At 44.4% G+C, this 16,298-nt stretch overlaps 1 protein-coding gene across 1 annotated transcript in view; it reads left to right on the forward strand.

Moving 5' to 3' along the window:
• MAT2B (methionine adenosyltransferase 2 non-catalytic beta subunit) overlaps positions 1-13,218 on the forward strand; it is a 78,532-nt gene extending 65,314 nt beyond the window's left edge. Inside the window, exon 7 of the mRNA XM_082257157.1 lies at positions 12,839-13,218. Within this exon, the coding sequence (XP_082113283.1) occupies positions 12,839-13,009 (171 nt within the window). The 3' untranslated portion in view covers positions 13,010-13,218. The remainder of the gene's footprint in view (positions 1-12,838) is intronic.
• The last annotated feature ends 3,080 nt before the right edge of the window (positions 13,219-16,298 follow it).

The raw sequence follows: 16,298 nt of genomic DNA on the forward strand, positions 1-16,298 counted from the left end.
TACAAAAAGCGTTTACAAGCTGGGATACTTGCCAAAGGGGGCAGTACAAGATATTAACTCTGCAGGGTGCCTAAACTTTTGCAGACGCCATTTTTTTGGTTTTCTGTTATTTTGAAAGTGTAAATGATGGAAATAAGAGCTAACTTTTGTTGACATATTATAAGAATGTCTAATCTGTAATTTGATGCCTTTTGGATATTTTTCCATCTTTCCTTTGCTTCTTTATGCATATTAATACAAATTTTTACCTGGGGTGCCCAAACTTTCGATTCCCACTGTACATGTGATAGCGGGCTCAATACTTAAACCAATCTTCGTGATCACTCTGATGTCCCAGACCATAACGGAATGGACAAAGTTACTAAAAAGTGACCTAGAAACAGAACAGCTCCCTCAGGGCCTGGCAGAGATAACGGATGAAATGGTCCAAACCCTACTATTTATATGTGATGCGTCGCTAGATGCGGCCCCTCTTGTTGCCAGAGTATACGCGGTGGAGGTAGCTATTAGACGCATGGTGTGGCTAAAAAGCTAGTCTGCGGATTAGGATTGAAAAAAGGCTCTATCAGAGGTCCCCTTTTTGGGGGACTGTTTGTTTGGATCCTCATTGGATGAACTGATCAAGGGTCTTACAGTTGGGAAGAGTACTCTTCTTTCTCAATCCTCCAAGGGCAAGTCACCACGTAATAGACGGGGGGCCTTATTTTACAGCCCACAGGCGGTCCTTTTGTGCCTCCGGCATGCAGGACAAAAAACCTAAGCCATTTAGGTCTTCTGGGGGTTCCAAGAAGACATGGTCGGGTAAGCCGAGAACAGGCCAATCCAGATCTACAGACAAATCCCCATCTGCATGAAGGGACACCCTCACCCGTAAATGAGGTGGAAGGGGGGAGGGCGTCTTCGCTTCTTTCCGGAACCATGGCCCTCCTTGATTCAGGATAAATGGGTCCATGAACTGATCCAATTGGGTTACAAGATCAAATTCAGGTCTCGACTGTCGGACAGATTCTTCCCTTCCAATCTACGCCTATCTCCAGATCAGTTAAGGGATCTACGAGAGGGGGTACAATATCTGCTGTCGCAAGGGGTGATTGTGCCAATTCCCTCTCGGGAACGCTTTCAGGGGTTCTATTCAAACCTGTTCCCAGGAAAGAAGGCAAAGTGCGTCCTGTCCTGGACCTCAAGGCTCTGAACCGCTTTGTGCGAGTACAGAAGTTTTGAATGGAGTCCATTTGCACGGTAGTGGCGTCCCTACACCAAGGAGACTTTTTGGCCTCCAGCGATGTCAAAGGCGTATATATGTACACATCCCTATTTACGCTGGACACCAGCGTTTTCTTTGCTTTGCTGTAGGGGGGGAGCATTCTCAATTTGTGGCGTTACCCTTTTGTCTCACCTCCGTTCCCAGGGTCTTAACCAAAGTGTTGGCTCCGGTATTGGCATTACTGTGACAACTGGGGATTGCGGTACTGGGGTACCTGGGCGATCTCCTCTTAAAAACAGACTCACATTCAGTCCTGCTGGGCGACTTGACAATCACTGTACGGACTCTACAAGAGTTCGGTTGGAACATCATTTAAAAAAAATATGCTCTGGTACCATCTTCAAAACTAGATTATCTGCACCTGACTCTGGAATCCCCTTCGATGAGGGTGTTTCCTCCCCCGGAAAAGCTGCAAAAGTTGCAAAGGGCGATTTTGTTTGCTGTTATCCAGCAATCTGTCCTCTCTGTGGACTTTAATGCGAGCCTTAGGTCTGATGGTGTCGACCTTCGAGGCGGTTCCAGTTGCTCAGTTCCACACGAGACCCTTACAAAGGGAAATTATTGTCAAGTGGAACAAAGACCCAAAATCCTCTGTTCACTATGATTCGGTTGAGTCACCACACAGAGAGCTCTTCTGTGGGGGCTTTGCTCCTTGGTCCTTCCTCCCATTGTATTGGACCATGGTAACCACGGATGCCAGCCTGTCCTGGTGGGGAGGAGTGCTTGGGAAGCTGTGTGTCCAGGGGTCCTGGACCGTGGAGTCCAGACTACCGATCAATATTCTGGAACTAAAGCGATAAAGCTTTGCCTGAGTCACTGGACAAATCCTCTGTGGGGTTGTCCAGTTTGGATTCAATCGGACAATGCCATGGCCACTACAATGCCATGGCCGTGACTTACTTCTCTCATCAAGGGGGCACCAAGAGTGTCTTGGCGGCCTGGGAGGTGACCAAGATCCTGAAATGGGCAGAAAATTTTGTTCCAGTCTTTTTCCGCTGGCAGGCGGGATTACCTGTGCTGTCAGGTATTGGATCAGGGGGAATGGTCCCTGCACCCGGAGGTGTTTCACCTGTTGTGTGTTCAGTGGGGGACACCCGACGTTGACCTCTCGACTCAACAAGAATAGTACAGAGGTTTGTAGCCAGGTCTCGGGATCCTCTGGCCGACACCACAGACACACTGGTGGCTCCTTAAGCCCCGTACACACTTACCGATTGTCGGCCGTAAATATTCGACCGATCGGCCGATTGTAGGCTTGTTAGTATGATGCTTTTGTTGGCCAACACCAGAACGGCCGATTGTTCGCCAGTCAGTACAGATTTCTGCCGACAGACAGCAGATTAGCAAGACTGGGCATGCTCAGAAAAGAAAAAAGACAAGGAAAGTTAACCATCACATGACATCACTTCTGCAGTCGGCTGTTGTTGGCCGACAAAATTCGTGTGCAGTCTTTTGCAGTTTTCAACAGACACGACAGCCCTGGACAAAAGATGGCCGATCGTTTAGCCGACGATCGCTACGTGTGTACGAGGCATAAGGGTCAGTATCTGCTGATCTGATCTATGTGTTCCCTCCACTGAAACTCCTACTGAGGCTTCTGCACAGACTAGAGGTGGAAGCGATTTTGGTGATTCTGGTGGCCCCAGACTGCCCTCATCGGTCTTGGTACGCAGATCTGGTAAGGTTGGTCGCTGATACACCTTGGAGACTTCCTCTCAGGGAAGATCCACTCTCTTAAGGGCCAATCTTCCATCCTGCTTTACAGTCGCTGGCTTTAACGGCATGGCTGTTGAAAGCCAGGTATTGAAGGACAGGGTTCTTACTGACTCAGTGATTCCTACACTGTTGAAGGCTAGAAAATCTACCTCCAGAAAGATCTATCGTACGTGGAAATCCTACATCTCATGGTGTGAATCACTGAAGTTGCATCCTCGCCTTTTTTCGGTGGCTAGGATTTTGACCTTTCTCCAAAGAATGGTTGGGTACTATTAAAGACCAAGTGTCGGCTTTGGCTGTGTTTTTCCAACGCCCTTTAGCTACGCATGCTTTGATTCACACTTTTATTCAAGGGGTTCACCATATGGCTCCTCTGATACCTTCCCCGTTACCTCCGTAGGATCTTAACTTGGTACTGTCTGTTCTTCAAAAACCTCCCTTTCAGAACATTAGAGAGATTTCTCTGCTTACACTGTCACAGAAGGTAGCCGTTTTGGTGGCTATTACCTCTGCTCGCAGAGTATCTGAATTAGCAGCGCTATCCAGCCGTTCACCTTATCTGGTGGAATCAGTCCTTTCTTCCTAAGGTGGTTTCTGATTTCCATTTGAATAAAAACATTGTGCTGCCTTCACTCTGTCCTAAGCCCAAGCATCCCAAGGAAATTGCCTTGCATTCTTTGGATGTGGTTCAGGCAATTAGGGTTTACCTGGTAGCTACTGAATCTGTCAGGAAATCAGACTCTCTTTTTTTGTCCTCACGTAAGGACCTCTAAAGGAGTGGCTTCATCTGCCGCGACCATATCCAGATGGATCAGGCAGACGGTGGTACAGGCTTATTCACTGAAGGGTCAGGCTCCACCTTTCCATGTGAAGGCCCATTCTACTAGGACGCTGAGTGCCTCTTGGGCTTTTCGCCATCAGGCGTCAGTAATGCAAGTTTGCAAGACGGCAACTTGGTCGTCTGTGCACACGTTCACAAAATTCTGCAAAGTAGATGTGTTGGCATCCTCTGATGCTTTTTTTGGCCGCAAGGTTTTGCAGGCTGCTGTTAAAAGAGAAAATTTATCTTTTGAGGGTGTATGTTTTCTAGGTGAGCTCCAGTTGTTCCTGGTTGAGCTCCATGTTCTCTGGTTGGCTATGTTTAGCTTTTGGGGAATTGCGTTCTTTTCTGCGTTGTTTTCCCACCCCTCATGCAAATACTGCTTCGGGACGTCCTGATGGTCAAGAAGAATGTGGAGCTGCGTCTGTCAATGAACGATAGAGAGAGCCGGATTTTTGACTTGCCGTAAAATCCTTTCCTCTAAAGTTCATTGATAGACGCAGCACCCGCCCCTCTATTTCTGAGTTGGATGGGGGTTTTTCTTCCAAACACTGCTTGCAACAAAACTGAATCCTATAGCAGAGTGAGTGGGTGTATGACTGCAGGGACTGCCCCATGGGCATGGTAAAGATTTTTCCTGCCTAGTGTCCTACTCCTGTAGTGGGCAGCACAACCCAACAGTCAAGAAGAATATGGAGCTGCATCTGTCAATGAACTTCAGAGAAAAGGATTTTACAGTAAGTCAAAAATCCATTTTTTTTTTTTTTTACGCATACTGTTAGACAGGATCATTTGGTTGGTTGCAGGCTAGTCCGTAAGTTGAGCTGGGAATTCTCTTTGGTTTTGTTTGCCATGTGTCACTCTTCCATGTGCTCCTTGCTGCAAAGGCCAGTTAAAGATTTAAGGCAGTGGCCATTTGTTTTTACTGAAGGGCCCATTCACACCTGTTCTCTGTAACACATGGTATCGTAACATGCAGTATCCTGGCATTCATAGTGAATGGCACCTTGAAGCACCCGCACTGCAGTGCTACCATGCAGTAACACATGGCTGTGCCATGCTCTGCAATGACCAAACTTGCTGCTCTGAGGTGGCTTGCCAGTCCATTCACATAAATGGTAGCTGCCTCAACACAACCCACAATGACACTTAACACTGCTATAGACTTAATCTAAGGGCTCGTTTACACTATATGCAGTGAATTGCACGTCTCCGCACTTGCTCACATACACACACACACACACACACACAACACTGCAGCAATATGCGGACATGCTGCATTTTTCCACAGCACATCAGATGGCACCACAGATCAATACAGTGCAGCTGCAATGTGGAGACCTGAATGGAATGTAACATAGTGCACACTCATTAAAATAAAGTAAAAAAGTGGTGCAATGCATTGAAACAGCGCATCTCACTGCCAAGCAAAACAGACACAAGCCTATATGCTGAAACTGAACATTTTAACACGTGGAAAGTGTTAACAGCTCCTTAATATCTGGGTGCTTTATGTTTATGTACCTAATACAGCAGCCACTGAATGTGTAACAAATGTGCAATGCGCACAGTTGCCTTCAGGTCTTTTATTCTTGTCAGAATCTCTGAAAGACTGCATAAGTCTTATCATGACTTACTGTTGGCATAGTTCTCCCAGGAACAGAGCTTAGGCAAGAGAGCATAAAAAAAAATGAATAGATTCATGTCGACATATCAACCTTTTGCCAAGGTCACATTACTGTTATGCCAGAATGGAAGCAAATGAACTTGTATATAAATATATCTGCACATTCCTCACAGTAATATTAAGATTGGCTCTTTTGGAACCCAAACATTTTCAGATTTTTCTAAGATGGAGATCTTAGTCTTAGTCACTGGGTCTCTATTTTAGGGCCCAGCCTCCTCTCCACCAGACCGTCAAAAAGAAAACACACAAAGAGGATGCAGGGGAGGCAAATCCAAGCCCACCACCAGAAAGCCCTGCTAACAGTAAAAATATTTAACCTATCATCTCACACACTCACTCCATACGAAACAACCCTACTTACACAGGGACTTACTTTCCCACCTACCATACAGCCAAATGCCTTCCAGCTGTTTAAAGACTTGAACAAATTGATCCGTAATTTAACAGTAAAACGTTTTTATACCATACAAGCCGCCAAAAAAGGTTTCCTCCCCTCCCCAAGTTGAGACTATCAATCCCCCTTCCACCCAAAGTTTAATTTAAGAGGAAGAAATTGCCCTATAGATACTTGAACTTTGCCAGGAAAGAAACAGACCTTCCCTAAATCCTGATGACCCCGAACTAGGCGCACTCCTGTACACCCAACATCTCATTTGCTCTCCTGCAGTAAAACAAACCACCTTTTGTCCCCCGTCCAACTTCTATCCCACACAATCAAATGGACCGTGCCTAGAAACTTTCTACCGCATGGTCTATTCGGAGTTACTACAAATGTGCAAAAAAGAACACCCCCCTACAAGAGCCACAACCTCACACATAAAGAAATATCTACCTTAAACTCTCTCAAAACAAATGATATCCTCATAAAACCAGCTGACAAAGGCGGTAGCATCGTACTAAAAGACAAAAACAACTACACTAAGGAGCCCATGAGACTGCTGGGAGATTCGCATACATATATAAGACTTCCCAGTGACCCAATACTGGGCTTCACCATGGATGCCTCTGTTTTGGTGAACCGGGTACTCCGAGACCCCATCATCACTAAAATGAAGCGTCCTTAGTCAAGAAATACCACCATACGCCATATTTCTACCATTTACCCAAAGTACACAAACATACTACGAATCCCACAGGCAGACCCATATTAGCTTCTATGAATAGCATCACAAGCGGCTTTTCCCAGTACGTAGGCAACTTTCTGCAACCCTTTGTATTAAACCTACAATCTTACATCTGAGACGGAACACATCTGCTTGAGCTACTAAACCCATACCAATTCCTATTCCTGGCTCTCTTTAGATGTCCAATCACTGTATACATCCATCCCCCACAATGTCGGCATGGAGGCCGTATAAAACTTCCTGATGAAAGACTCATCCATCCACCCAAATTAAATCCCACATTGTTCTGCCTAACGCACAACTACTTTCTGTTCAAAGACAACTATTACCTCCAAACCCACGGCACGGCCATGGAGACAATTTCTGCTGTACCAAACAAGCTGATTACCAAACCCAGAGCAAAACCCTCAAAACAAACATTTCTGGAAAAAGGATACCCACCCCCACTTATTAAAAAGGAATTGCTACGTACATAAATCCCGACACCCAAACCAACAGAAATGACAACACATCTAACGTTATCTGGATCACCACCCAGTTCCACAACCAATATTAAAATATGGAACATATAGTGCGAAAGGACCCTCATCTGAAAGACTGCATACCAACCCCACCCAAATTTTACAGAAAAGCCCCCAATATCAAAGGGAAAATAGCACCCAGCAGACTCAAAACCACCAAATACACATTCCCATCACTTAAATTCTTTTCCATCATTGGGATGTATCAGTGCCGGAAACCTCTTTTCCTCACATGCAGTTTTGTCCACCATGGACAAAAAGAATTCATAGTGAAAGGGAAGATATAAAAATTCCAAGAGTTCTACACCTGCTCCACAGAATATGTAGTGTATTGTTTGTCTTGCCCCTGTGGCCTCCATTACATCGGCAGAACTATACACACCCTAAGTGTTTTGGGGAGTACCGTCAGTTGATCAAGGACAGCAGAGATGACCACAGTGTCCCCCAACATTTTGCCAAATACCACCAGAAATCCACCAACGGCCTAAAAGTGTGAGTCATCAAATCCATCCCTGCCAGTTTCCCTGAAGCAGAGCGATTCCAGCGTTTCTGCCAAAGGGAAACATACTGGATATATACCCTAGACGTGCTCTCACCAGGAGGGATCAACGAAGATTTAGAAATAAATACTATATTATAGAACTGTTACACTACACTTTATGACATCATGCATAAACTAAACCCTTTACTAATATCACCTCTGCCTCTCACAGGAAACACCGCTGCATCTGCCATCCAGATAATCGACCCACCATATAGACAAGGCAGAATTCACACAGTTGCCAGTGGCATTGCATACACCCAACCATGTCCACCCAACCATGTCTACCATCACACACAGACTCCCAAATGTTCTTACAGTAGTCCTAACAGAACAAGTTTTTTTGTATGCACAGTATTAAAATGTTCAACTTCCTACTATCCATTACCCTATAAAGCATAAAACATGCTTCTGGGACATGCCATCACAATAATCTCAATTTATGGACCCCTTTTTTCCATTATGATGTTCACATGGACCTCAAGAGCATAGCACACACCATCCTTGGCAATTACTGGCTCTAACTGATCACTCTTAGGAAGGCCCTTTAAGAAAGTTATTCTCTCCGATAATTGTCTATCATTCTATAATTCCCTTTTTCTCTTTCGTTCATTGACGGCACAGCTCCTGTCATTTTGACTATTTGGTTATACTGTTTTCTCTGCTTTGCTGTGGGAGAGGAGCATTATAAGTTTGTGGCGTTACCCTTTGGTCTTGCCTCCGCTCCTCAGGTCTTCACAAAAGTGTTGGCTCCAGTGCTAACCTTTCTACGCCAATGGGGGATTGCGGTACTGGGCTACTTAGACAATCTCTTACTGCGAGCGGAGTCTCCCCCTGCTCTGGTGGAGAACCTGCAGATCACAATACGAACACTGCGGGCGTTCGGCTGGATTGCGAGTTTTCAGAAGTCTGCCCTGGTTCCGTCCACGAAGCTAGACTATTTGGGCCTGACTCTGGACTTGGCCGTAGCCAGAGTGCGCCTTCTTTTGGACAAACTCCAGAAATTGCACTGCAATTCGCCTCTAGATGTCAAACAGATGGTCATCCCCCGGACTTGCATGCGGGTGCTGGGTCTGATGGTATCTTATGTCAATCACCAACCAAGGGGGCACAAGAAGTGTCCTGGCGGCTCTGGAGGTAGCAGTTAGTTCCTGCCCTCTCCACCAAGCACATTCCCGGGGTGGAAAATTGGCAGGCGGATTACCTCAGTCGGCAGACGTTGGATCAAGGGGAGCGGCCTCTTTATTTGGAGGTGTTTCATCAGCTGTGTCTTTGGTGGGGCACCCCTGAGGTGGATCTGTTGGCTTCTCAGCTCAACAGAAAGATGCAGAGGTTTGTGGCTCGGTCAAGGGATCCTCTGGCAGATGCGCTGGTGGCCCCGTGGAGTTAGTATCATCTGCTCTACACCTTCTCTCCTTAAGCTTCTGTCCAGACTCATATGCAGGTTCGAGGCAGTTGGGAGTCCGGTCATTTTAGTGGCTCCGGACTTGCCTCACTGGGCCTGGTACGCCAATCTAGTCCGGCTGGTCGTCGACATTCCTTGGAAGCTCCCTCTCAGGGAGGATCTGCTGTCCCAAGGACCGATCTTTCATCTTGCTTTACAGTCGCTGGCTTTGACGGCTTGGCTGTTGAATGCCAGGTGCTAAAGGATAGAGGTTTGTCTGAGTCGGTGATTCCTACGTTGTTAAAAGCTAGGAAATTCTAGGAAGATCTACTATGGTGGAAGATGTACATTGCATGGTGTGAGTCTCCTGGGGTTCATCCTTGCTCCTTCTCGGTGGCTCGGATCTTAGCCTTCCTTCAGTGGGGGGTTAAACAGAATTGTGCCTTGAGTATCATCAAGGGCCAGCTTTCGGCCTTGGTGGTCTTTTTCCAATGACCTATGGCCACACACTCCCTGGTGCATACTTTTCTTCAGGGTGTCGGACATTTAGTTCCTCCAGTGCGGGCTCTGTTGGCGCCTTGGGATCCTAATTTGGTGCTTTCAGCTCTACACAAGCCTCCCTTTGAAAATATTCAGGAGATATCCCTGCTTACTGTCCCAGAAGGTGGCCTTTTTGGTGGCTATCACTTCTGCGCACAGGGTGTTGTCCTGTCATTCACCTTTATTGGGGATTCACAAGGATAAGGTGGTGCTTCGCCCCTGTTCATCATTCCTTCCTTAGGTGATCTCTGAGTTTTATTTGAATTAAGACATTGTGTTGCCTTCTCTGTGTCCCAGGCCTAAACATCCAAAGGAAATTGCCTTGGATGTGGTCTGGGCAATTGGGGTGTACCTGGCAGCTACAGAGTTTTTCAGGAAGTCAGACTCTTATTTGTGCTCGCGGATGGACCTTGCAAAGGGTAGTCTGCTTCCTCTGTGACCATTTCCAGATGGATCAGACAGATGGCGGTTCAGGCCTATTCCATCAGGGGTCAGGTTCCTCCTTTCCCTGTCAAGGCGGACTCTACTAGGGCACTTAGTGCCTCCTGGGCCTTCCGTCATCAAGCGTCAGTGACACTGTGGAATGGAGATTGTGTCTCCACTCCACAGCCAATTAATTACTGGGCATTTACTCCTCCCATTCACCCCTTAGAAGTTCACCTAGTGAATATGGGCATAGGTCTGATGAAGGAGCCGTGCATGTTCCCAAAACGTGTTACCACCCACTGCCCTCATCTGACACCACATCGGCCACATGCGTTCCAGCATGGTTCCTGAACCCGGGCCACCTCATTGTCCCCTCGTCTCCTTGCTACTGCACGTCTTCCGGGAATCTGACAGCTGCTGGACAGCCTTCTCCACTCTCTGCTTATAATTCGAAGGACAAGCGACTTGCATGAGGACTTTTCTATGATATGCCTTCTTTTAACACGATTCTGTACGTTTTTTTTAACCCCTTGCGCTCTATAATAAACCCTTTAATATTGCACTTAGAGGCGCCTTTCTCATGATATTTTAGATTTGCTTCTCCTCTCGTAAGTGCTGCCTGAAGTGCCGCCCCCCCCCCCCCCACTGCTGTTTAGGGCCGGCCATCCACCCCCACCGGAGGGCCATTATCTTTCTCTTCCTGTATCCCAGAGGGTTGCAAACAGCGATGGGTTGGAGGAGAACTTCCAGTGGATGTGCTGTGGCGATCCGACCCGAAATAGGAGCTGGTACCTGTCAAAACCAGGTGCCTGCCCACAATCAAGTGCCAAAAATAGTAAAACAGGGCATAAAGCAGAACCTCCCCTTTTGGGTGACGTTCTGCTTTAAGCTGTGGGAATCTATAGAATAAATTACAGTTTCTTTTGTGCATTCCATAGTATATTGGAACATATTTAACAGAACAGTGTTAAAAGATACATCAAAATGTTTAGTGGACACAAAAACCAGCATAAACTCCTACTACATAAAACTGTTTCATATATGTATCAACATCATGAGTTACAACTAAATTGTAAATTCATAATTGTGCGTTTTTGCAAAACTGTAAGTGATTTTTAAACTAACTAAAGTTTGAAAGTATAAAACCTTGAGCCTCGACAACCACTTCATAATTCCAAATTTTTTTAAAACCTCCTCTACCAATAGATATTCATATTGCCTACATAATAATAGCAAGCAAATTTTACAAGTCAGTTTTTTAGCAGTGCTTTTATGTTTGCTGTTACGTCGGCAGCATGAACTTTCATTTCTGCCTCCCTGGCTGATGAACGAGATAATCAGGAGGAACTTGTGTTATCGAAGGCTCTGCTTTCTCCTATGCAGCATCTCAGCAGCCGAGAAGGAGCAGTGCCAGCTCCCACTTTGTCCATTCTGAGCTACATTTCAAAGACACAAACAAAAGCTCACACACATTTAGTGCAGCTCTATAAAAGTATTGGAATGAAAAAAGAGATGGGAAGGACTGCTACTCCACTACTGACAGAAGTGCAATGGTCACAGTAGAATAAAAAAAGAGGGCAGCTTGGAGCATTAGTCAGATCAGTGGATTTGTACATGGCCGGTCTCCTTGGGAATCATTGGGGAATTGTTGAAAAGTCATCGGTTTTCAATTTTAAAATGTGACTGCTAGTGAATGTTACCAAGGTGGTTACCAAGACTGTTAGGGAAATCAAGGAACAGACAGCCATATCTGGAGGTTCTGGGGACTCCTAGGATTGAGGATGGCTAAAACATAGTGCAAATATAGAGCAGATACAGAAATCTCAGAACAGCGTAAACATGGATGAGATCAGGTACAGGGTCAGGAGACGAACAACTATACAAGATTGCCAGTTGACAGAAAATGGATCTCATTGGATTAAAACTGGAATTGCCTTGTCTTTTTTATTGAAGGTACATATTGACGTGTGGGGCAGGACCGCTCTCCCAACATGGGACCAAAGGAATTCCTAGCTAAACAATTGCAGGAAAAGCACCAGTGCACATGTACACACTTAAGCAGGTGATTTACATGTCAAATTAGTATATACAAGACAGAAGGCCTAGCCCAGACACTGGAAGAGACCAAAGGTGGATATGTGAATTGCTTCACAGTTGTTTTGACACGCTGGGGTTTATTTATTAAGCTGGAGAGTGCAAAACCAGGCTTGCTTCTGCAAAGAAACCAATCCGCTTCCAGGTTTTATTGCCAAAGCTTGATTGAACAAGCTGAAGTTAGAAGCGTATTGGTTTCTATGCAGAAGTAAGCCTGATTTTGCACTCTCCAGCTTTGGCAAATAAGCCCCACTGGCTTTAGTACATACTGAGCTGCTAACTTGGAATAAGTATGTTCTTATCTGCATAAATGTTTATGACAGACTGCTCAACATATTGAAGGAAGAGGGCCAGCCTGGCAGTTAGAATTTTTAGGAAAAATCATGAGTAGCAGCCTACATATTTCTTTTATGGCATTCTTGATGGCTGATGAGGCTGGAGCCCTTAGATGACTACAAAAACTGAACAGTAGTGACACAAATAAGAGAACACAGAACCGTTCTGACAGGGAAAATGCACCAAATGTAAGTAGTTTAAGAGGAAGACACTCCAAAATCATGACAGATCTGGTATAGATTGCAGAGTGGCAAATACAGAAGTTGGGTAAAGACCAAAAAATGTGCCTTGTTCAATTTCTAACATTTTCTAATAAAAACCTATATTTTGTTGTCCATATCAAACTGGAGAAATAAAGTTGTATGCTTGTTTTTACTTCTTTCAGATCACAGATGAACCTGTTGGCCCAACTCCTCGACCTTGGAACCCACAGCTAGATTGCTCCAAACTGGAAGGGCTTGGAATTGGACAGAGGACACCATTTAGAGTTGGCATTAGAGAATCATTGTGGCCATTTTTAGTGGAGAAGAAAACGAGGCAAACTGTCTTCCATTAGTTTTGTTTGTGGGTTTTTTTCTGTATGTCCAACTGATTTCTATGTTTTGTTTTTGCTCTTTTATTAAAAGAAATTTAGTTTTTTATTGGTGTTCTTAAAATATATACAATCTGAACAAAGTTGTCAGTGACAGAATGCTAGGCGTTTTTGAAAGATATATTTTTTTTTTTTTTTTTTTGCCATACAAAGACCATAAAAGAAATCGGTTAAGTCACAGGTCAGCTTACAGTTTGTTCAAGTTACTTTTTCAGATAATGGTTTAGGTTTTAGGCTTTAAACAAAATGGAAGTGAAATCGATATGTGCCAGTTGAGAGTTATAGTCTTTATGCTGCCAATTGGAATAGTGCCACTTATCTTTGTATTATTGGCAGAAGGCTAGCTAGATTCAGCGTTCGGAGTTCAGCTTTTTTTGCAGAGCTTAAGCAGATTTGTGAATCTACATAAATATAAAATTAATAAAGTAATTCAAAGCATTTACGATTAATTAAAAGTTGATTCTTAAGTTACTCTGTCAAGCCCATTTTGAGCTAGATTTTGCACTGTGAAGGGAATGCATACACAGGTGCTGTCATGCTGCATTTGTGTCCAGTGATGCTGGTAGTGGTTGCTTTAATTACTACAAGAGCACAGCTGGCGATGTGTAGAGATATCATAGCCACCACTGAACAGATTGCAACAGGACATATTTGCCAGTTGCCCATGTAGATTAATGATTGCACTATTGTTGGTTTCTAAGCTTTTTTCAAGTTATGAACACTTTGCCCTGTGGCTTGATGAGCACTCAAAGATCTGTGTGTACACATGCAAAAGCTGCACTGTTCCAAAATGTCTCTGAACAGCTTATATTTCCAAAAAATAAAGGAAGGGCCCTATTACTTTTTATTGTGTTAATATTTCAAGGTAGATATCCACCTGACATATTTCCCTTCTATTTCACATATTTCTATTGATTGAATCATTTTAGCTGACACTTTTCGCCTGCAGTATGTTTAGGAATAAGGCCCAAAGTGTATACAGTTCTTACTAGGTATAGCAAGTAGCACTCCTCACCTCACACAATCCTCATCCTCCAAAATCCCTTAATCCTCTCTGTGCCACAACTGCCAGCTCCCTCTTGGAACTTTGTTCAGTGGGATTCTGCACTCTCCAGTACACTCCTCCCCTCCACGTTTCTCAAGTCCTCATTAACTTACTATTATTTGTAATGTGTCCCATTACGATCATCGCCATCCATATTCTGTGTATGCTCCTCTATTCGCCTCTCCTCTACCCCTCCCACACATCTCCCAAGTCCTTCTTTGTTTCTTCTCCATTCTGCTGCTTATCTACTATCTTCTGTTCCCCAAACCTGTGTCAGGTGATATGCTTAATGCCACATTCTGCCTTTGCTGCCTTCCTTTTACAAGATGCCGGTTTTGCAGTCTCTTGCTTCATTGCTTGAGATCTGGACCTCCAAGCAAGCATACAAATAATGAAAGTCAAAGTGGATTTAAGTACAACTAATCTGCATACTTTTTCCAGGCATGTGACTTTCAAAGTACTGAAGCCTTTGAATCTGCCTTTGAATGAGGACCTAAATATTACATTTCCCACATAGAGTAGCGTGAAGCAGTAATGATTTGAATATTTCATAAACTATCTTTCACGGCCAGTTAATACTGGGATTCTATGGGAACACAAGCATTCTCGTGCTGTGTATTTTGAGAGCCTATTCATTTGAATGGGCTGCCAAATGCACTGGACCACAGAAAAAAAGTAGTGCTTGCACTACTTTGAAAAAATGCACTGCACCAAACTGCATGGACCTGTGAATTTGTGTGGTCTTGCCTGCTTCAGTACACTCAGCACCTCCCACAATCTGTGCCCCCTCATTTGATACATGTGATCCATCTACCTGCCACCAGTACTTGGTTCCTTACTACAATGTTTTGGCCACTCCATTGCACTTCTCATCTGCCTAAATCTGTGTGTGTTCCTCCACAATCTCTCAACCATCTCCCTGCCAGACCTCCAACATCTCTGTTGTTTACTCTTCCATGTATTGGCTGCTACTCTATACTACGTTCCTCAATATCTGCTATCCGCTTTAGTACACTGCTCACCTCCTGCTATCTGGCTGCTCCTGGGAAACCTGTGACCCTAACCTCTGGTACACCTGTCCACTCCCGCCTAGATCCTTGGTCAACCGTTTCCTATATCTGCCACACCTCTTTCCTCAAAACCAGCTCTCTACCCTCCTCAGATTTTTATTAGTTTACTCTTTGGTCTCCTGGCCATTCAACTCTTCATCTTGCACCATCTTGGCCCAGTGCGGTTATCCATTTTACATTTAGTAACATGGGAGGTCCTCAACTGTCCTGTTTGAGTTGCTGAACTTAAAGGGAGGAATGTGATTGCCTCACAGTTTTGATTCAGTCGCTAGGAGAAGGTTTACATTTTATGTCCTTTGTTTACAGCAGAGTGGAGTCCTGGTACATTTTGCAGTGTTCACTTTATTTGCACATGCTACTCTTTAACTCCCTGGCTAGTTTATACATCAGTTTGTCATTTTCTTTTCTTTTTTTTTTGTTGCTAAGACTACTTGACAGAAATGCTACAGGATGCCACCTGTTCATGTTTTTGTGATGTACAATGTCAGATGGCATGTGTGTGTGTTTCGCAATAGCCCAAATACTGTTTTGTATGTTACATAGTTGTAGACATCGTGAACAAATCATTGATGCTTCCCACTCAAGTACAATGTACTTTTTCCTCAGAATTGTGAGAACATTCTTGTATTTTTAACAAGTGTTTGTTGAGTAAAAAAATAAAGTATATTTCTGAAATGTGTGTGAAATGATATGTTTGGGACAAAAAGGTTACATATTTACAATGTTTAAATGATAAGTTCACCTTTTATAACGTTAAAACCATATTTAGGGTGTAACATGTTATAAATGTACTGGCCCCCGCAACACCCCCTTCCGGATTCCCACTGTTCCAGCAGACCGGGGATCTTCTCCCCATGTCTGGTGCCACAGAAGACTGGGCTCCGCGTCCCTCATTTACAGTCCTCTGTGAATGGGAGAACTACAAGGCTGGCTTGTTGGCTGTTGGCTTGTAGTTGTCAATGAACTACCACAGTGCTGTGAGGGCTGTGGTAGTTCATTGAGTTTTCCTGACAGAATGTATCGGCTTGCTTGTATGAGGTACGAGCTTTTCTTTTGTCTACTGTTGCGTATCTCTTTTTGTGCCTGTCACTAATAGGAAATGGGTGAAGGAAACCTAAGTTTTATTTCTTGAAAATGT

The sequence above is a fragment of the Pelophylax lessonae genome, assembly GCF_965119305.1.
Source record: "Pelophylax lessonae genome assembly, chromosome: 4".
Lineage (NCBI taxonomy): Eukaryota > Metazoa > Chordata > Amphibia > Anura > Ranidae > Pelophylax > Pelophylax lessonae.